The 22,392-nt window shown below is 31.1% G+C and overlaps 1 protein-coding gene across 3 annotated transcripts in view; it reads left to right on the top strand.

The window, feature by feature from the left end:
- The window catches only part of LOC143085058 (uncharacterized), a 33,610-nt gene extending 13,391 nt beyond the window's left edge, over window positions 1–20,219 (top strand). For 2 of the 3 annotated variants that reach the window (XM_076261206.1, XM_076261205.1), the window contains 5 exons: window positions 11,640–11,942; window positions 13,847–13,922; window positions 14,414–14,475; window positions 17,276–17,371; window positions 19,850–20,219. In XM_076261206.1, the coding sequence (XP_076117321.1) occupies window positions 11,640–11,942; window positions 13,847–13,922; window positions 14,414–14,475; window positions 17,276–17,371; window positions 19,850–19,932 (620 nt within the window). In that variant the 3' untranslated portion in view covers window positions 19,933–20,219. Of the gene's footprint in view, window positions 1–11,639; window positions 11,943–13,846; window positions 13,923–14,413; window positions 14,476–15,678; window positions 15,735–17,275; window positions 17,372–19,849 lie in introns of all 3 variants that reach the window. The other variant, XR_012981235.1, reaches the window with a different exon arrangement.
- Window positions 20,220–22,392: the final 2,173 nt, after the last annotated feature.

Raw genomic sequence — 22,392 nt, 5'->3', positions numbered from 1 at the left:
TAGAGGTATAGGGGGAGGGTTGAGATCTCATAAACATATTTAACCCCGCCGCAATTTTGCGCCTGTCCCAAGTCCGGAGCGTCTGGCCTTTGTAGTCTTGTATGATTTTTACTTTTAGTTTCTTGTGTATAATTCGGAGTCTAGTATGACGTCCATTATCACTGTACTAGTATATATATTTTAGGGGCCAGCTGAAGGACACCTACGGGTGCGGGAATTCTCGCTACATTGAAGACCCATTGATGACCTTCGGCTGTTGTCTGCTCTATGGTCGGGTTGTTGTCGCTTTGACACATTCCCCATTTCCTTTCTCAATTTTATCCTTATTGCAAAATATACGAACAACCACACAATGTAATAAGTGTTTTAGTGGAACATAAGTAGACAACAGAATTACAAGTAAAAATCGGGATTTAATTTAAATACAAATAGAAAGTCATGTTCAATCAGAAGGTTTTGATAATTGCTTTATCATAATATCATGTTGTTTGTGGTTAGCTAAATCGATAAGAAAAACTCCCGCTTATTTCAAAAGAGTAGGGACAGCTGGTCAGATAATATTTTATACACGGGACCCAATACAATCCATGATATTTGACTGAAAGATTTCATTTTTACTGTCTTTTGTTGCAACGCGTCACATGTTTCTAAGTATGCGAAATCCCTCAATATCTGTACAATTTAAAAAGTTTTAATTATATGATGTACTTTTTCTGTTCGGAATAATCTACAATAGTCAGACAGAAACTGCATGTACAAGTAAGTCTAATCAACTTGATCACATTGGTTGTCTGGGTGAACAGATCTAAAGTGTCATTTCTATAAATAGACTGCAATGTTAGTTGTATGCTGATTATAGCTCGATTTCAGATATTGGAAAAAACAATTTGACAGCAATAAGCTCTCTTATAAGCACACGTGTATAATGCTAACGTCGATTTATAGTCTGTTAATCGCTAATATAGGCTCCTGAATTTGGAGAGGCACAGGGGAAATCATGTTCCCTCACATACGGTCCTCAGATTTTGTTAATTGGGTTATCTTCTAAATTCCATTTACTGGTATCTAAAATGAAACATCTTGACTGTAAGCGCTTGATGTAATCAAGAATTTTATTAGTAAGATTTATTATATACATAATTACTCTTGATCCAACTTCTGCTCATAATTATGAATCAATCTAAGTTAAAAGTAATGTTTTGTGTTGCCACAATTGATTTCCATTTAAATACCTCCTCCTCTTAACCCTCAACATATGTCATAAACACACAGATTATCATCGAGTACCTTCAGCAACTTACAAAATGTACCAATTATACAAATTTGTCCTAAACCTATCGTCCATCAAAAATAAAAAAAAACACAATTTTGTAAAATATTTCTTCCCCTTGAAAATGATCCTATTTCCTTGCGGATTTAATTTCAAACTGATCCACACGGTAGAAATTTTACAGATAAACTATAAATATGTAATGGGGTTAATTCGCCAAACATAACATATTTGCCCTTCAACCATGTGCCCATAATGACTGCTAGTCATGGGTTTATTTGATTTTAATGTGATTTTTTTTTCTCGATCTTAGAATGCATGACATGCTATGTTCCGTCAGGTATGTTACACCTGATCTTGACCTCACATCATAAATCACTGATCAAGGTCAATGTGACGTGATAAGTTATTGTGTTTGATCTGTTTTGGAAGTACTTTAAGCAATAGGTATATTCGTAGTATAAAATAATTATAAGGTATATATGTCATTTTATCTAGTATCATATGACCTTGAACTCATTGTTCATTGTTCAAAGTTGTTGTGGTCATTTTTTCAAATTCGTAAAGTAATATTTCAGTTATTATTGTTGAAAGAAATAATTGTAAGATTTAAATATTTTCTGCCATGTATTATTTGACCTCGAACTCATCGTGTTTATTAATTAGTTCACGCATCATTGTAAATATAGCGAAATATGACGAGACTGACATCAAAGTGAGAGTGTTAGCGCTATAAAAACAGGTTTAATCCACCATTTTCTACATTTGAAAATAACTGTACCAAGTCAGGAATATGACACTTCTTGTCCATTCGTTTTTGATGTGTTTTGTTATTTGATTTTGCCGTGTGATTATGGACTTTCCGATTAGATTTTTCTCTAAGTTCAGTATTTTTGTGATTTTACCTTTTTTGTCATGGTTCATTGTTCAATGATACATTTTCGTAATTTTGTCATGTTTTCAGATTGTATTATTATAAGCAATAGGTCAACTTTGTTTGGTGTTTTGAATATTTCTGAGGTGTTATTTTCTGTCTTGTCTCGTTCATCTGTACATGACTTCATTATCATATATAGAATATTGACTATGGTAACTTTAGGTCATACTGTATAGACTCGATGTTAAAAAATGTATGTGAATTAAAATTTTCCGTGATTCAAAATTTATTTAAAATTGGTATATAGATGTTTATAGATGTGTATCTTCAAGATAAATACATTTTTCGTAAAGGTTAACTTAAGGTAACATAAGCTGTGCAAAAATAGAAATAAAACTAACAACTGTTAATATGTATATAAAAGTATATACTGATATCGCTCCCTTCGAATTCATTATGAAGTGCCTTCTCCAAATCAGGAGTATGACAGCTGTCATTCCTTCGTTTGATGTTTTTGAGCTTTTGATTTTGCTATTTTGGACTTTCCGTTTTAAGTTTTCCTCGACGTTCGGTATTTTTGTTATTTTACTTTTTATACTTAAAAAAAAATTATACCTAAATAAGAAGATATACAGTTTTGACTTCTACACAGACTACAAGAGACATTACTTACTGCTTCTTAACATCAATTCTCTGTATGCATCAACCAACAGCTGGCCACATAAAAAACATTATGTGATAGAAAAACTGCTTCTAACATCAAAGATAGTTGCACTATTCATAAAAATCAGTTTAAAATCTTAATCATCCAAGTCCGTCTTGTCGGTTGCTAAGGAAAAAAAATTTCCTTAGCAACCAAGGAAAAATTTACCTCAAAATGACCAAATTTCAGTTATAAACAGCTCAGTTTTCATTGCAGATAGCCATAAATAGCTTATCATTAAAAAAACTACATAATGTGCTTGATAAAAATATATTTATTAAAGAAGATCATGTATGGTGACATACAGATAGAATATTACAGCCAATCGGCACTGTAGATCTTTGACAAAAAGAGTAAAATTTGACCAAGTTTGGGCCCCCCAATTTTTTTTTTGCAGAAATATAGGCAAAACATGACTACATGCACTCAAAGATTAGATATTCAGCTAATCAGAAATGAAAAAAATATCTCCGGGTAAACATATTTTGAATCAATGGCAAATAATACAAATTGGGTCATATTAGGGGGTGTAAACTGTTCATGAAGGCCAATTTTACATATCTTTTCTATTAAAACAGACAATTTCCACCATATAAACCAACTAATATGTTATATAGATTTCAGTGTTTGTTGAATATGTTTGTTCAAATGACTGACCTTCTGATGTAACTAAGAAACCTTTATTTCAAACCTTTAAAAACCTTTTTGAAAAAGGGTGGAGGTCACGTCATTTGTTTTTTCCACAAAAAATTGCTATCAATGATTTTTGGAATTTATTCTTCTAATGATATTTTGAAAAAAGTTTTGAGATGAACCAAAACGTCCGTGTACATTTACGCCAAACATTTTTCATTTTAAAATGAAAAATAAATTTTCAGATTGCTCTGCAAATTTTAAAAGTAGTTGGTTTGAAAAATGTAACAAAAATCTATTGAAATCACTTTCGAAAAACCATTTTCTCTATGAGATTTGAAATTTGTTATTTTCATGAAATTATATTTTTTATTTTACGAAGATATTGAAACAAATAACAATAAGTTTGTGTTAAAAATGATTTTATTTTGTCAAAGTTTAAAAATCTTAAAACATTTGTATTTGCCTGCTTTAGAAAACAAAACATATTTCAATCTCATTCTTAATAGCAAATATTGAAAATACTGACCTTTAGCATTTTTCAATTTAGTTTACAATATTGAAAAATGGAAAATGATCTAACGTGGAGCATTTTTCAATTTGACTAACAATATTGAAAAATGAAAAATGCTCAAGCGTGGAGCATTTTTCAATTTGTCTTCAAATATTGAAAAATGAAAAATGCTCCAACGTGGAGCATTTTTCAATTTGACGTGTAATATTGAAAAATGAAAAATGCTCCAATTTTTCAATTTTCATTTTACTGTGCAATATTCAAATTTGAAAAAATGTTCATTATTTAAATGTCTAATAATGAGAACGAAATATAATTTGTTTCAATATACTAGTAGGCGTTTAAATGTTAAAATTGTTGTCCCTTTTTATTAAATGTTTTACTATTTCCGTTTTCTTTTGTCTTGTTTTAAGCGCAATATGTCTTGAAGATCTTTTTTGGGTGTGTGTGTGTGTGTGTGTGTGAACTATGTGTGGTATCAACAAATTCCGAACAAGAATGGTACACTGACAAGTACGATAATAACCACAGAGAATCATTCTTTCTTTTTATCTATATATATATAGCTGTCTTTGTAGCTACATGTTTATATCTATCTTTCGATCTATCAATCTGTCATTCATTGTATATATCTGGCTATCTGTCTATCTACCTGACTTTTGTTTTTCTTTGTCTTTTCTTTCCGTAAGCCGTTTTTGTTCTGAAAATGGAATTACTAGGCGATGCGGAGTAGACGAAGTATCATTGAACCATATCGTGGCTGAATGTCTCAAAGAATATTAGATATTGTCCATGTCAGTTTCTGTACATGCTCAAAGAACAGGATTCGCGAGTCGAGTGGGATGAGGAGGGATGGGTGTAGATGTTATATTATTTTGATCACTGCGCTAGTATTTGTTTAATAAATCTGTTTAATACAAACTTGTTTTTCCCAAGCTTATGATATTCACAATTTCTTTCGCAGAATTTCAAATAAGCATCATCTTATAAAAGAAAATATGAAATTAACTTGCATGCATGTATGTGTGGTAAATGTATATTTCGAAGAATGAAAGACTTCTTATATTTGCTTTTACCGAGAAAAAAATGTAGCAAAGAATATATAATAATTATGTGAATAGTATTTCAACAAACATAAAACAGTTCCCATGAGGTTCTGTTTTATGTACATTCTATTATCATTTCTTTAATATGATTTTACATCTTAAATATGTGAAAGCAAAACGAGTATTATAGGACAAATATGTCGACACAAAAAAGGGGTCTCAGTCAGTGACAATCTTCTTTTGAAATAAAAAAAAGTAAAACAAACCAACCCAGATCGACACAGATCGACACAAACGAATTCCAAACCGTATGCATCATGTACATGGAACAAATACTAGTAGGCCGTGTTCACACCAAATTCCATGTACAGTAAACTTCAATCTAATTAAAAACCGATCTCTCATCGCTCCTTTTTCTGATATGTCGCGTGGGAGATCTAACGAAACCGGCTTTGAGGTCACATGTGAGTGAACTAAAAGTCATGAATTTTTAAAGATATGCAAATGAGTTGACGACCTATTAATAAGCCAATCAAAAAAGTTTATGAATTATTTTGACTGACGATTTCGTCGTAAATAAAATGAGTTACATCCCTTTGCCTTACGTTAAACTTCCAAGATCGTGGAAGACTCAATTTCATTGGTCGAAAAAGACACACCTACGAGGTCACTCACATGTGACCTCAAAGCGGGTTTCGTTAGATCTCCCACGCGACATATCAGAAACAGGAGCGATGAGAGATTGGTTTTTAATTAGATTGAGTAAACTTGTTTACACTTAGTTTAATGAACTGGACATTGGTTTCACATTAAATTTGTTCACATCTATACACCTTGTTTAATTACCTGTACATAAGATTTGTTCACATTTGTAAACTCTATGTCATTTAAAAATGTTTATTACGTAGAATCGAATGAAACGTTTTCGGACAACTTTTCTAGCAGCAAGGGAACGACCATTTGACTCTAAATAGGGGGGATGGAAATATTCCGAACCCCAATTGGATAAAGAAAACAATTCTCGTTCTACAGATGATAAAAAATATTCTGAATCAAGAGTTTCCCCACACATTATAGTGTTAAATGTTGAAGAGAAAAAATTGATTACCAGCATCGAAAAAAAAACCGGAATAAAACGTTTTCGCGGCAAAATTCTGACTCAGATAAATAAACAAAATGCCCCCCCTTTTTTTAAGTTAAGTGGTTGCTTCTTTATGAAAGCCATTTTGATGATTTGCAGTAGTTTAAAGATACTAAAGATGTCTCGATTAAGCATTAGAAAACGTAGGCTGCAACAGCGTGCTTATATATACAGACGAAGAAGGATATATTAGGGATCACTATATTTCTATCTTTTCTGTTTGTTCAAATGGTATTTCTTCTCCAAGAAGTATTTGGCAAAGGAAGGGGGTAATGTTTTTTTTTTTTTTTTACTTTTTAAGTGTAATTTCACGGATCCGAGATACTAGACAAACAATACATTTACCTCACACTTTTTAAGTAATGCATTTATGAGTGAATCGTTGTTTGAGTAAAGACCAGTGGCAAATATTTCTGTGTAAGTCAAGTCGATTCGGAAAGACCTTAATTTTCAAATGAATTATGTGTTTGGCAATGATGCTGATTTGAGTCTTGATAAGGGCTTAATAAAGCTACGTTAAGTTTTATTTCTAAACAAAACAAATAAATATATCAAGTTGAGACAAATATTTCTGTAAAGAACTTCATAAATAATTGCTATAAATATCAATTTTATTAAAAAAAATCGTTTCTTCCTTAAATATGCATGGTGAAACTAATGTTTTAAATGCCTAGTTTTGTGTACACTTAATCTACACAAGGCCTACATCGAGTATCGACTGCATGTAGACAAAACATGATTTACACTACATGTAAACATTGAGTTTTATCAATGGGAACGTAATTTTGTTTAGTTTACGTGTGAGTTACACTTACACAACACCGAGTTTAGGTCAATGTGAACACGGCCGTAGTTACATTTAAAACATAATGTGTGCATAGTGTGTGTTATTTCCAGGTTGGACCCACATACGGTCGGAAAATGATGACACGCCATTTATCAAGCAAAGGAATCAACGTGTGTGAGGCTAGAGTTGGTAAAGCATTAGCAACAGTTAACCTCGCTACCATCATTTATGACAGCAGCAGTGGTAGATCCAGAACTTTTCATAAGGGGTGGCACTGACTGACCTTAAGGGGGGAGGATCCAGTCATGCTTCGGTGATTCCCTATATAATCAACCAAATTTTCCCCACAAAAGGGTGGGGGCACCAACGGAAATACATAGTGTTTCAACTTCTGCAATGATGGCAGCGTATGATGCACATGGTCGACGCTTTCACAAAGCCAAGAAGTATGGTACGACATCAAAAGTTCAATGTAGGATACAAAAAAAAACTTAATTCACATAGTTTTTTCACTGACACCCTCCTTATTCTTAACTTAATTTGTGAAATATTGATTGTAAAAAATGGACAGATGTGAAATCGATTTTGGATAAACAAAACTCGCAGCAATTTCACATCCCTCCCCCTCTATCACAAACATCGAGCACGCTTGTATCTGTACTATATATATATAAATGTGTTTATGTGTTTAGCCTTTTTTATAACTTGTTTCTTTGTTTTTATACGCCCGTCTAAAACGGGACATATAATGGTATACCGTTTTCCGTCCGTCGTCCACACTTCGGACAATTAATAAAAAACGATTCAACCAACTTTTATGAAACTTTGTTGAATTGTTCATATCTATTGACGCAAGCTCCCTTTCGATTTTTATAAAATTCCAATTTTTCGTTTCCATGTTATGAAATTTTATCCTTAAAAAGGGGGGAGTTTTCCAGTTTTCGGACAATAACTCAAAAATGCTTCCATCAACTTAATGAAACTTTGGTGAATTTTTTAAATCTATTGACGGATGCTCCCTTTCGATTTTTATAAATTTCAGATTTTACGTTTCCGTGTCATGAATTTTTATGCTTAAAAAAGGGGGGAATTTCCAGTTTTCGAACAATCACTCATAAACACTTTCACAAAATTTTATGAAACTTTAGTGAACTGTTTATATCTGTTGACTTAAGCTACCTTTCAATTTTTATAAGTTATGCAGTCTTATTGATAAAAGAATGAGGCTTTTTTCCAGTTTTTGGGATAATAAATCAAAAATGCTTTCAGCATTTAATGATGAAACTATGGTGACGAGTTAATATCTATTAAACTAAGTACCCTTTTGATGTATATGTAATTTCTGATTTGATGTTGTAAAGTTTTGTGGATTTTTTCTTCTGACAAAATGTCGGAAACAGCCAAGGAAATTTAGTCGTTGAAAAATATCATTTAAAAGCATAAAGACAAGGGGAGTATCATGCGCTTACAGCGGAGCTCTTTATTTATTTATTTTAAAAGTCTTTTCAACTGTTTTTATAATATCCTTTTTATCACTGTTCAATGTTAAGGGGATGGTTGTGCACATAAAACGAGTTTAATCACTAATATATGAGCCGTAAAATTAATTTTTCTCAAATGAATTGAATTGTTTTAAATTTTTCATTTTGGATTCTCTTATAGCTTGTTGTGCGGTATTGGTTTTCATCAATGTTGAAGACTGTACTATGAATTATATATACTTGCTTACTTCATCATCATTTAATGTCTGGTGGAAAAATTGTTTCTCTCGCAATCATACCACATCTTTTTTTTATGAAGTTATGAATAAGACAAACACTAGTATTCGTCAGTTTAGTTACAGAGCACGCCATTCACGAATTGAGTAAATGAATACATGGACAGCGCAGCTTTATATATTTTCATGTGCCATACATGCTATTACATATATGAATTTTTATAAATGTACATGTATCAATTGGTGATGCTTTTTGTACTTGCTACAGGGGAAACTAAGAAAAAATAAGATAGCAAAGTTTCTTCGGTATTGATTATGTTTATTGATTGCGTTACGATCAATAAAACAGTTGAAATTACTGAACAATAAGTGATATATATTTCACGATCATTAAAAATGTATTCTAACACGATGAAAGCAGGAAACGTACGGTACCAACAATTCAAGACAAGAACCAGTTGCTCATTTTGATCAGTAGAAAAGGTAGAGAAACAAGGAGCATGTTGTATGCCCAAGTCACACTAGACCACTATTGCACCACGCTCACCGCGATCTAAAAGGACGAGCAGGATGAAAGTTTGGATTTTATTGTTTTTACGATGCTACTACCTTGACCAAATTTTATGGTTCAGTGGCCAAAGTTTTGATATTTGGTCTTTTTTTCTAACGCTATATGCAATATGTCATCTTATTTTGGTGTATGGAAATATTTAATGATGTGCACTGGTTTTTAAATAAATGTGTTTAATTCCGATGTAAAGACCCTATAAGTGAAACAATATTAAAGCCAAAATATGTAAACTTTAATGACCTGACAACAGAATCGTACTTTATCCCTCCTTCATAAGTCTGTTTAAAAGGTTTTTTTTATCTTCTTATGCTCCTTGTTGTCGTTTGTTGATGTGATTCATTAGTGTTTCTCGTTCTGTATATAGATTATACCGCTGTTTTTCCCGTTTAAATAGTATTTACTATAGAAGTCAAACTGTCTCATTGGCACTCATACCACATCTTCTTATATCTAGAGAAACGTAAACTAGCTTCACATTTGAAGTTCATTATAGCTGAAATGCCACCTCACATCATTCCAAATAATAGAAAATCTGTCTCAAAATGAACAAACTTTAAGTTATCAGCAATATCAGTCTTGACAACATCAAACATGTTTTGACTATACATTTACACGAAATGTACCAAATAAACCATACTATAAAAATAAAAGACCACAGGAACAATTATACACCTACATTTTCAAAACTTGTCTTCTAAAGACAGTCGTATCTAATTCCACCAAGCACTGACTCAAATGTCTGCTTCATTCCTGATTAGTTTTCCCAAAATAATGTATTTCAGTTAAAAACAGAAAAATCGCTGTAAAATTCAACATCAACCTCGATGGACCAACATTTAGCATTAGTAATTTTGATTGAGATTCTGAGATGTAAACCACAGCTTGTTCTAGTTGTAAACAGAGACGATGGATGCCAAATGTTAAAGCACTATTGGTATCTTAATAGCTAAGTAATACAAAAAAAAACCCAACAATGAACAAATTATTTAATTCATTTTATCTAGTTAAGAAATGGAGCATTCAATGACTTCCAAAATGAGCTGTATGTAGAAGGAAAATGGCATATTAATCAACCTTATACATAGAGTCTGGGAAAAGAACAGCTTTCCTAGGTGTTGTTTTTATCTTTACATCTTTTCTAAGTTGTCAACGAGGGTATCACCGATTCGTAGCCAGTGTTTTTATGTTAAGAAAATTTCCTGTTACAATATTTTTCATTTACTATTTATTGACGATTAACTTTCAGCTTTGGTTAAACTATTCTGCCGTTGAGGGCTTTAAAGGGCATATTGTAATTTCTTCCAGCTATGCATAATCCTTTAAAGGCAACAACGAATCCGTGTTGTCAAGAGCAGGGTTATAAATGCCTTGTTCTAATGCATAAGCGTATTGCTCAGATTTTATATTAAATGTACATTAACGTTTTAAAGAAGTTTACAAATGTTTTGCAATGATGCAAATACTAAACTTTGGAGTAAAAATAAATACTCTATCAATGAATTAAACAAACCAATATCCATTTGATTTAACAGATAAATGTATATAGAGAATATGTAGTTAACCTGAATGTGAATAACAAAATAGGGAAATATAAAGTTAAGGGTTTTAAGCAAGGGAAATAATATTTTTTTGCATAATAATCCTGCATCACATCACAAAATTTTGCTGGTGCGTTGTTGTTCTATCTTTTCGGGGTAATGTAATAAAAATGCATGTGTATACACGGGTTCACACATACACACATGTGTATTATATTTAAAGCATAAAAACAAAACTTTGAAAAATTGAAAAATGCTCAACACAAAATTATTTTCATTTTTGAGAAAAAAAATTAAAAATGAAAATTCCACATTTTTCATTTTTCAATATTTTATGGCAAATTGAAAAATGCTCAAGGTTAGAAATTTCAATATTTTGTCCTTCAGAAGGAGATTGAAATTTGTTTCTTTTCTAAAACAATCAAATTCAAATGTTTTAATTTATTCGAACTGTTGATAAGATGAAATCTTTCAAAGACAAACTTATCATTACTTTTAATATTATCCTCGTGAAATCAAATAATGTAATGTCATGAAAATTACAAATTTCAATTCTCATAACGAAAATGATTTTTCAGAAGTGACTTCAACAGATGTTTGTTACATTTATCAGACCAATTAATTTAAAATTTGTAGAGTATTTTGCAAAATCTATTTGTTCAGCTTAAAATGAAAAATGTTTGGCGTAAATATACACGGTCTCCAAAAGATGTAAGAATAATTATGTTAGGTTAATTTAAAATACTACGTGCAATCCAAATAGTGAAGATAGTTCATTAATTTTAAGCATATGATATATATTTGTATATTTCATGTTCTGAATAAGAAGTTTTAATACATAGGTAAACGATATGTACGGAGAGGTGGAATCGACAGTGGTGATTGTATTGGCTCAAGATATCAACCAAGAAAGTTTTGGTCGAATGTAAATAGCGTCTGTGAAATGGTAAAGAATACATGCTTTGAAGCAGGTCAAGTAACTGTTAGTGACGGTTCAACAGTAGAAGACCGTGCTTGTCGATGTGACTTTCAAAAAGGCTTTGTTTTCGTAGCTAAACAAACAGATATCTGTTCGTGTATTCCATCAAAAGAAGACTGTAGTTGTTACAGTACAACATGCCATGAAAGTGAAATACTAACAGAAGGTATGATTTTTACAATATAAGCAGTACACGTTAAAATCTTAAAGTCAAATTGTTATGACTGTTTTAACAAACTGGGAGAACATTATAGATACTTCTTATCCTCATCAAACGCATTAAAAAGATATAAACAAATTGAATTCAATAAACATGATAAAAGCTAATAATTTGAACTAGTATTATGCAAATATAATTATTTCAAATCATCTTTTCCCCGTATATTATATCTATGTGGAAATTATATGGCCTTCCAAATACTTTTTCGATTTATAACATCAATGAAGAGACATTAATTATCGAAATCCGGAAATGGTGTACACATGTGTGCACCTCATGTATGCGGTATACCATCTTTTCCGCAAGTTTATTGTTTCTGTTTGCTAATAAATTAATAATAAGATCCATTTTGTTACATCTAGTCATCCGTTCATTTGTCAATCGCCAATGGCATTTAGCAGGGTCTACGAACAACAGTTGTTCTACCTGCTAGACAAATGCGTTTTGTTAAAATGTACTTTTTCACGTTTTTGGTATTTCGGAAAATGTTGTTTGTACTGTATTTAGACAACGAAATTTGGTTTGCATGCATAAGTTTAAAAATTGCAGTTCTTATCCAACTTAATTGAACATAGCAGTCCGGGTAGAACTAGGAAGACAACCCCTCGAACGTATTATTTTTCCATAGTTTCTAACTTATCCTGCAAGACTGAATTCTAAAAATATACACCCTTTACATAAACAAACATTTCAAAAACTGCTGGTCTCCCATGATACTTATTTTTGGTACACACATACAAAGAATATTTCACCTAACCCAGACATTTGAGATAAAGTAAATAAGTGTATCGACTTGAATTAAATTAATTCTGTAAAGCCCTTTAATGAATTTAAAGACAAATCTAAACATATCTTTAAAAATTGAATAGATAATAGAGGAAAACAGTAAACTGTTACTTTAAAAAAATTTGAAACTTAACTTGGATTTGTTTTGTTTTAGCTTCAAGTTCCAATTCTAAACTAAAATGCTTTACTTATTTTAGAATTAGTGACCTCAACTCAGATATCGAAAAGGGTTGTTATCATAAAATTCCTACAAAGAACAGTTGTTACTTTATACATTCGTTTAATGTTTTTGAGTTTTTGATTTGCCATTTAATTTGGGACTTGGAGTTTGGTATTTTTGTGGTTTTACTTTTTAGGATATGCATCTGTGCTATTTGCTGGATGATAAAAAAAAAGTAAAATAACAAAAATATCGAACTCCGAGGAAAATTCAAAATTAAAAGTCCGTAATCAAATGTTTAAATAAAAAAAAACCAACAAATCAAATGAATTTAATTCGTATTTTCGAATTACAAAATATGAATTAAAAAAGTCGTGCTAACGATTTGAATTCGCGATTTAGAATTCAAATTATCTTTTTGAAGGTTTTAAATGGGCTTCCGTAGACATTGCTGCCATTAGAAGCATTGTTATTACTTATCTTATTATTATAATAAAGGGAAATAAGTTAATAAGAAGAATATAAAAAAAGACGGAGGAGCAACTGAAATGAATTCTGAAATCCAAGAATGGCTGGCTGTTTACAAGTATTCTGCTTTCTGTATTGATAATTACATTACTTACAGATGTTATTATATATGTTATATATTATATGTCTTGTCGTTTAACACAGAATTTAATTCCACATAAATTTTCATATTTGAAATACTAAATTTGTTTAAACTTTTGCATGTAAAAATAAGGTTTAGTATCCTTATATGAGTACGAAGGGGTTTGTTAGAGTATTGGAAAGGATTGTTTTAGCTTACAGTACAAGAAAGTGGTTGGCTGATTTCAATCATTTATGCTTATTTGTATATTCTAATCGCCAAAAAATGGTATTAATGGTATTATTTTTTTTACAGACTTTTATTGTGAAAATATCAAAAACATGTACAAAGAAGCTGGAAAATGTTTATCTATTGGAGAGTCAGAAATAAAGTGAGTATGAATATCATTTGTTAGATGCAAAAGACTAAAAATAGGCGTCTTCGATTGCAGAAAACACGACAGAAAAAACTCCACCCCAAAACACAAGAAATTTAAGCTTGGACAGGGAAACTCTTATTAGGAGTGATACACGTGATCTGGTTTTTTATATGCTGATAGGATTCTGGCATGAATTGTTGGCATAATGAAGTCTCTGATAAAATCAAGAATTATAGAGTGATCAATAAATAATATGTTTACGAAGATCATTGTTGTGTATATGTGAATTTCATTTTAGCTGGCAAATTTTAACTGTAAACAAATTTCATAAAAATACTAGTTGCCCTTTCGTTAGTCATACCTTCTTATATTAGGAAAATATTTGGTATGCAATAGCTAATTGATATTTCCGTAGCATGTGTAATAAGTATAGATAGCATATTTAAAGTTTGAAACTTACAAAATTTTCTACTGCATTTTATGTGATAGTACAACTATTTCAGATTACCAAAATCTACCTCTTTAGCAGGAAAGTCAAGGAAAGTATATGCATTAGACAATAATGGTATGAAATGTTTTTTTTTAATATTCTTATATTTAGGATTATATTATTATTTAGGAGAATTCAGTTTTCGGTTAAATTAAGAATGGAAACGGGGAATTTGTCATAAAGACAATATCCCGACCTAAATAGTCACATAGGCCACATATAAGTCTTTCTAAAATCTTTTATTGAAAATTTGACCCTGGGAATCAATTAGAAATTACATATAAGACATAAGTATAAGAAGGTGTAAACATTCAAGCACCTGGAGTTGAAATTCATAATGTTCCAAATTAACAAACATTTTAGATTGCGCAATTTTGAAATACTGGAATCAAATAGGAACAGCTTGATTTAAAAAAGAAATATAAATTCGTTGAAATATTTGCTCAAAAATATATTTTTACAAACTTTGTTTATGATACTGAAGGAGTTATTACCAAAAGAAATCAATGTTGAACAAAAAATGAACAAAGATCTTCTTGTAAATGTGAATACTGTTCAAACGAAATATCATTATAACGGTAGGTCAAGTGTCGTACTGTGAACGTGGTTTTTCGAGTGATTTGATCAGGTTTTGTTTCGAGTGTGACAATTTTTCATGAGTGAATATGATGATAAATGTAAACAAACAGACTTTCTGTCGGGTTGTAGATTATTTAACCTTTATAAACAAGATCATACAATGTTAAACTTTTGATATATAGATATTATTAACCCTATATTATTTTGTTTTAAAAACGTTTAAAACGTAAAATCACAAAAATACTAAACTCCGAGGAAAATTCAAACGGAAAGTCTCTAATAAAATGGCAAAATCAATAGCTCAAACACATATGAATGGATAATATAGCCTTAAATTGATTTATTCTAAAGTATTGATTAAAGCCATTGTTATACTGTAACACATACCGATGCAAATGTCATCGAAAATGTGCAACTGGAATTTATGTATATTTACATATACAGATACTTGACAAAAAATCTTGTTTTTGCATTGAAAATGCATTTGAAGATTACATGTAACTTCCACTACACATGTTTCAACACTAACAATGCTTTACCTAATTCAAACATCAGTTTTATTTACCCTCTTGTGAACATGTGTGGAAAGTTGTATACTCTCGGTTAATTAACCAATCAGATTGCAAAATTCTTGTTTCATAAGACATAATGTTTATCGGTCTAGAAATTGGAATTCTGTACAATATTTGATTGCTCTAGTGTGAAGATGAGTCGGATACAGCTCTTCGAATGGTCCATATGTGGGCTGTTGCAAGGTAAATATATGTCTATATCCAATGAATGCACATGTACAGTGGCAGTCTAAATGTCCCGACCTTTATTCAGAACGACTCTGTTACATGATATAATTAATTGTTTATCTGTTCTCGTCCTGATCATGATGATACATTTGCCACTAGACGTTAAGTAACAATCAATGAATCATTCAAATATAACGGTCCTTTAGGTAAAAACGAATGAAATTTTAAAGAATTGTTTTCATTACAATCAATTTTTATTGGGGTGGAGTAGGGTCCTTTTTTATTAGAATATTTGGGTGTCTTTTGATTTTTTCTGAATGTTTACTCCTTTTCCTATGTCACTGTCCACATATAAATTCAATTTTATTATGGTCAAGAATGCTTAATTTCAAATTTTCTTTACAAAAAAAAAAACAACAGACCATTTGTTAAAAACCCGGACGTTTTAACTTTTAACTATTGCTCTAGAAAAAAAAGGACAATGCAAAACACTGATGTTAGTGTAATATAACGAAATTGTTCATCGCTTGTGATAAAAACATGTATAACCGTGTTGAAGGCCGTTCATTGACCTATAATGGTTTACTTTTATGAATTGTTATTTGGATGGAGAGTTGTCTCAATGGCACTCACACCACATCTTCCTACATCTATAGTATTGAAAATAAGATGATGGTGACAGTGATGGATTAAACTATTATAATTTTGAAACAGCATCTAAATGACCTGATCGCATGTTTTATCACTCGAAATTCATTCGAAAAAACATGATCTCCGCCGGAAACTATACTTACCGTGAATATAAATTAGGCAACCTCACTTATGATTAAACGTAAAATAACTGACGCACGGGCATATACATTGATCACAAATTGTCATTAAACCATCGATATTGATTTTAGAGGATTTTAGTCAATATTGCATCGTATAAAATATGAATCAATATTCAAGATATTCATAAGGCACATGTATGCTAAATTTGTTTTCGTTTCCCGTTTTTAGTGTTATTTTTCTACATATGAAGGTCATACGTTAACTGATTGTTGCTTCAATCCAATTCATTTGCTGAACAGGTGTATCATTGTCAAATATATAACCTCTTAATTACATAAATTCCCATGCGTAACTAGAATCCCCTTCATATGAGGTACGTCCAAAACCAAACGTTTGGAAGTCCGGACTTTCCCAACTTTTAGTTTTGGGAAGAGAAACTGAAAGGGTCTAAACTTACAATCAAAAATTATATGGGGGAATCTAGGAACTAAAACTATGAAAATAAAGGCATCAGTAATACAACGCTGTTTAATAGTCATAAATCGATTGAGCGAAAACAGATCCGGGTCGCAAACCAAAATAGAGGGAAACACATCAACATGTACGTGAACCGTTGTTATTGTTTATCAACTTTAACTGTTTACTCTCATACCGAAAGGATTGATGGAAAATGCATATGCAAACATCTGACAGCTTTGAAAATTAGGGTATAAAAATAAGTTTTAAACCAATATAAACGTATATACATTTGTAGAATTGGGATTGCAATCTTATTTTTTTAGAACACCACAGGAAAGAAATACACCGGTATAGTCATATTGTAGGAAAATATTTGATACTTTGTATTGGGAGCTTTGTGATGATTTTTGCGTGTGCAGGTAAGAAATATTTGATTTGTTCAGTATGTCAGACCTGAAATCGTGATTCAAGACAGATTATTTGGCATACAGATTTGAAGAATAATTATTGGAGAGCTGATATTAATCATTTTAAGACCCAATTCTGGTTTATATGGCTTTTACATACATGTATGTGTTAATGTCCATCCCCCTCTCCCAGAGGTTGATAAATCAATGACCGTTACTATTGACAAGACGTTTATGTATACTTTTCTAAACCATGTGTGCTTATCATTAAGTGACAACTGGTCAGATTCATTTGATATTAAATGTAAAATTAAACAACAGATGAATTATGTTTCTTCTAAAAACCTCATGTTTATGAATCTTCCTTCCCTTGGCTTATTTTTTGATACGGAAAATCAATATTAATTTTATGCAATATCTATATTTAGCATGAAGTTACGATGGAAACCGGGCACTTGGACTACGACAATAGTTCGGATTTCGATGTGATGGTTTTACTCTTGAGTAAATAAACTCATCATAGATGTGATGGTTTACGCTAAAGTGAAACGGTTGTTTCAAGTGCGATGGCATAACACGTTAAAGGGCGGTGGTATAACACGCAAAGTGCGACGGTGTATTGGAAATGGGGTACAGCAATGTTTTTTCCAGTGTTTCTATAAGTTTTTCGTTTACTTTTTTATTTATGAATCATGTCGTTGTCTTTCGTTTTTAATTGTTTAACACTGTTCATTACGTGACCCCATATAACATATCAAAGCTTCACGTTGAATTCCGTACGGTAAATAATTATATACATCAAACACATTTGGTCTGACAATTTATTAATACCACAATTCATTGGTAGTCGTTAGTTGCTGTGGTTTTTATTTACTGTTTTGTATAAAAACTAGGCCCTTTTGTTAAAAAAAGAAGCAAAATCAAGTTAACCTCTTTCAGCTCCGACCAAAAAGGTTCCAGGTTTGAATAATTTGTTTCTTTGCCTTCATTTTTTCTGTTGTCTCATAAAAACCTTTATCTAGACAAACATTCTGATTTTCTGACATGTTCATGTTTTGTTAGTTCAAACGACTTGAAATGTCTTAAAGCTGTTAACTGTGTTGACGTCCTTACATACGCGAACAAATGGACTTAAGCGGGGATACGCACTTTTGTGTATTGAAGCATCGTGTTTATGCGTGTTCCGTCGAATAGCACTCCCCTACCAGACCATCGACTTTAGCGATGACCATCATACTTAAGCGTGACCATCGCCTTTTAAGGTCCCCATCACACTTTTGAGTCCTTCATTTATGAATTTATTCTCAATTCAAACGCTTGCATCATTTCTACTTTTTACGAATATTAAAGTTCCTTGTACTTAAACAAGGTAGACAATATTATTCAAAATTTAGATTACACTTATAGGCTATCTAAATAAAAACAGAAACATATAATAAATACACAATGTTGAAGACCGTACGGTTGCATATAATTATGCATATAATTTGACAAAATGAAATCATTCATATTTCTTACACAGATATGTAGTTATTTCATATCCATTCATGTGAAATATATGAAAATAATACAATAATGTTAGAGATCTTCATATTCCGACATTATAATAAAATTTATTTTGAATGTGTGTATAATCGTTTCCGTTATATTGGTACGAACGTAACGGGGCATGTACAACACATATTTCTAAAAATATTCTTTCAGTCAAGTCTGCAACAACAGAAAACAAGTCAGTAATTAAAAAAAATATATAAAATATCAGGAAAGCATTGTAAGCAATGGTATCGAAACATGCTGTTTAACGTGCTGTATGTGTTGCTTAGAGTCAATACCTAGAAAAAAGAACAAAAAAACCAAAAACAACCCAAACATTTTTAATATACTGGTTGATACAATTGGCATTGATATTCATGATATATTTCATGATAAATCTGCAAAATTCAGAAATGACGTTTCACAGCAGTTCTGTTCTATAAAAGGAATGTTTGCATGCATAAAACTCTTATGAGTCTGTCAGTTAACCCAGCTGACCTAGAACCGGAACGTATATTTTATTTCAACGGTACAGAGAATTCTTAAAATTACATAAGAATCCTCGGATAACACTAATACACTTTCTACTTGTTCTAGTTTTGTAAAAGCAAAATGTAACAACATTATTATCACAAAGGATTAACTTAATGCAGTCACCGTCACGCTTTGAAAATCAGTATGACTGATTTTTTTTTATTGATGTCATTATATCGAGCGTGTGACGAAAGTCCTCGAAGCCAGACACAGCGATTCCAAATTCCGGATTACTTCGTCAACCTTTCGTTTCCGGCTAGTTGTGATTAGAATTGTTTTCACCATCAATAAATTTGTGAAATATAATTATGAAAATAAATGAAATGTGAACATTAGCATTTTAATGATATTTAGAGAATTTTTTACAATTTTTAGAATTGTTTTTTTTCTTCAATGTTATTGTATTTTATGTCTATTTTTCAGCAAACATTTGGATACAGGCAACATGGCATAAGGTTAATGTTTTTCAGACAGTAAACCTTACTCCAACTTCACTTTTACACTGACAGCAGCAGCATTATCACAAAGTTCCATGTGTTAAAATTTGGCAATATTAGTTGTTCTAATTTACAAAAACTTGCAAGTAATCTATCTTTTCCCGCTTAATTGTTATTAAGGAAAATCATGACATTAAGGATGTTCGCTTGTCATGTTTTGGATTTTTTGTAATCCTCTGGTTTTATTCATTCAAATGCCTGAAATGTTTTTGCCCATTGATCCCCATTTTTCTTTTTATAAATCTTTTGCATGTATTATTATTATCTACTTGTAAAAGTCTTATTAAATCTTATTTATTTTTAATAGTTTTCGAGAACTTTAACTTGTCAATAATAAAGCTATGAAAAATCAAGAGAGAACATACTAGTTTTATGAAAAACTATTTATTTTTAGACTGAAATGCGAACTTCCTAAATGGAAAAGTTAAGGTTATTGTATGTCATAAGAAAAAAGATGATGCCAAGTTTATGAAAAACGAAAAAAAGAAGCAAAATAAAAAACTAAAAATCAAACTCTCTCTATCACATTATGTCATTTAGTTTTCTTAAGTTTGGACCAAATTTATTTTGGTTTTTATGTTGAAAAAATAGATGAATCAGAAGGTATCCATTAAAACTTATTGTACTTGAATTTCTTAGAATGAAGCAATTTTAAAGCAAAACGCAAATACAGGAATTATCTTGGTCATTTGTATGAATATACTGTATTAGGAAGATCGGCAATAGTTATCGTTGAAAAATATATTTCTTTATATTGAATCAAAAAGCGAATAGATGTGCAGATGAATTATTTTGGGAAAAAATATACAAATGGAAACACTTGTTATCTTTTCCATCAGAACTATCAAGGACTTTGATTATAATTATTTTTTTACTTTCTTCATCCTGGATATAGGACTACTGCAAGTACCATAAGTTATATATTTGGTATGATAAATAGACATTATTTACAATTATGAAAAAAGGAGTATAATATTTCCTGCCATGATATTGGCTTTTTGTGTGCCCCAAAACAAGTGAAGGAAGGAGACCAGCGATTATAGGTATATATGTATATGACATTGTATGATATATGTTTAAATTTATTTATTAATAACTGCATAATGAACGTTAATTTACAAAATAAATTTGGATACATATCGGATTATTATTTGCAATATTTCATAGCTTTCGGAGGTCATAGATAATATAGAAAAAAAGTTAAATCACAAAAATACTGAACAACAAGGAAAATATTAAACGGAAATTCCCTAATCAAATGACAAAATCAATAGCTCAAACACATCAAACGAATGGATAACTACTGTCATATTTCTGACTTGGTACAAGCATTTTTTTTAACATTAAAAATGGTGTATTGAACCTGTTTTATAGCTAGCTAAACTTCTCACTTGTATTACAGTCGCATCCAATTCCTTTATATTGACAACGATGCGTGAACAAAACAAACAGGCATACATAAAAAAACATAAGCAGTCAACACTGTGTTAAAATTATACGCAATAAAAAAAAACCAAAGTGGCATAAAAACAAGCAATATGAGCTAAATGAAAGACAGGAATACACAAATTTAACATAGTGCAATAACATAATGACGGTATTTATAAGTACAGTGCCACGCTATATATGTCAAAAGGAAACATAACAAGAATTTAGACAATGGACATAGCAAAATTGAACCACAAGCAACAAAAGTTTAACAATAGCACAATGATGGGATGTATCAAAACAGAGCAACGCTATATGTATCGAAATAACACAAAAAGGCATATAGACACAGCGAATTAGCAAAAATGAAAGACAGGAATACGAGAATAGCATAACTAATAATGACAGGATGTACAAGTACCATAAGTATCTTAATCACAATAAAAACAAGCAAATATTTATCAAGAAGAGTAAAAAGGCATATATAAAGTTTAACAACCTCATTCATTGCTTTCTATTGTTTTAATTTTTATTTATGCATGCCGAATTCATCCATAAACGGCCGAATACCTTAAGCACTGGGACCAAATGGCCAGATTAACACTGACTCTAACGTAGACTTGACGTCAGAATGTAAATGTCACACAGGTAGAGATATATTATAATTTTGTCGTTGAAAGTAAGAAATTAATATAGTATATAATAATAGTTCCGTAGTCATATCCTCTGTAGTATGTGAATTGGAAGTTTACCTTTCATTCTTGCCGCCTGTCTATATGCTGTATTTCAACTAAAAAAAGAGCCTGTCATTATATATCAAAACAACACAAAAGGGCATATAGGCAAAGCATAAGCAACTACGAAAGACCAGAATACAAATATTATAATAGAACAAAAACACAATAGCGGGTACTGAGCCATGTTATGTGTATCAAACAAACACAAAAATTCACACGGACAAAGCGTATATTGTAGATAATCAATAATAATCAAGTGCTGTATCAATCTCCTCAGCTTTTGTTATGCAATTCCATATCACGG

This window comes from Mytilus galloprovincialis, chromosome 8 (genome assembly GCF_965363235.1).
Source record: "Mytilus galloprovincialis chromosome 8, xbMytGall1.hap1.1, whole genome shotgun sequence".
Taxonomy (NCBI): Eukaryota; Metazoa; Mollusca; class Bivalvia; order Mytilida; family Mytilidae; genus Mytilus; species Mytilus galloprovincialis.
Note: the sequence above shows the minus strand (reverse complement) of the source record. Positions and strands in the feature narration are given on the sequence as shown.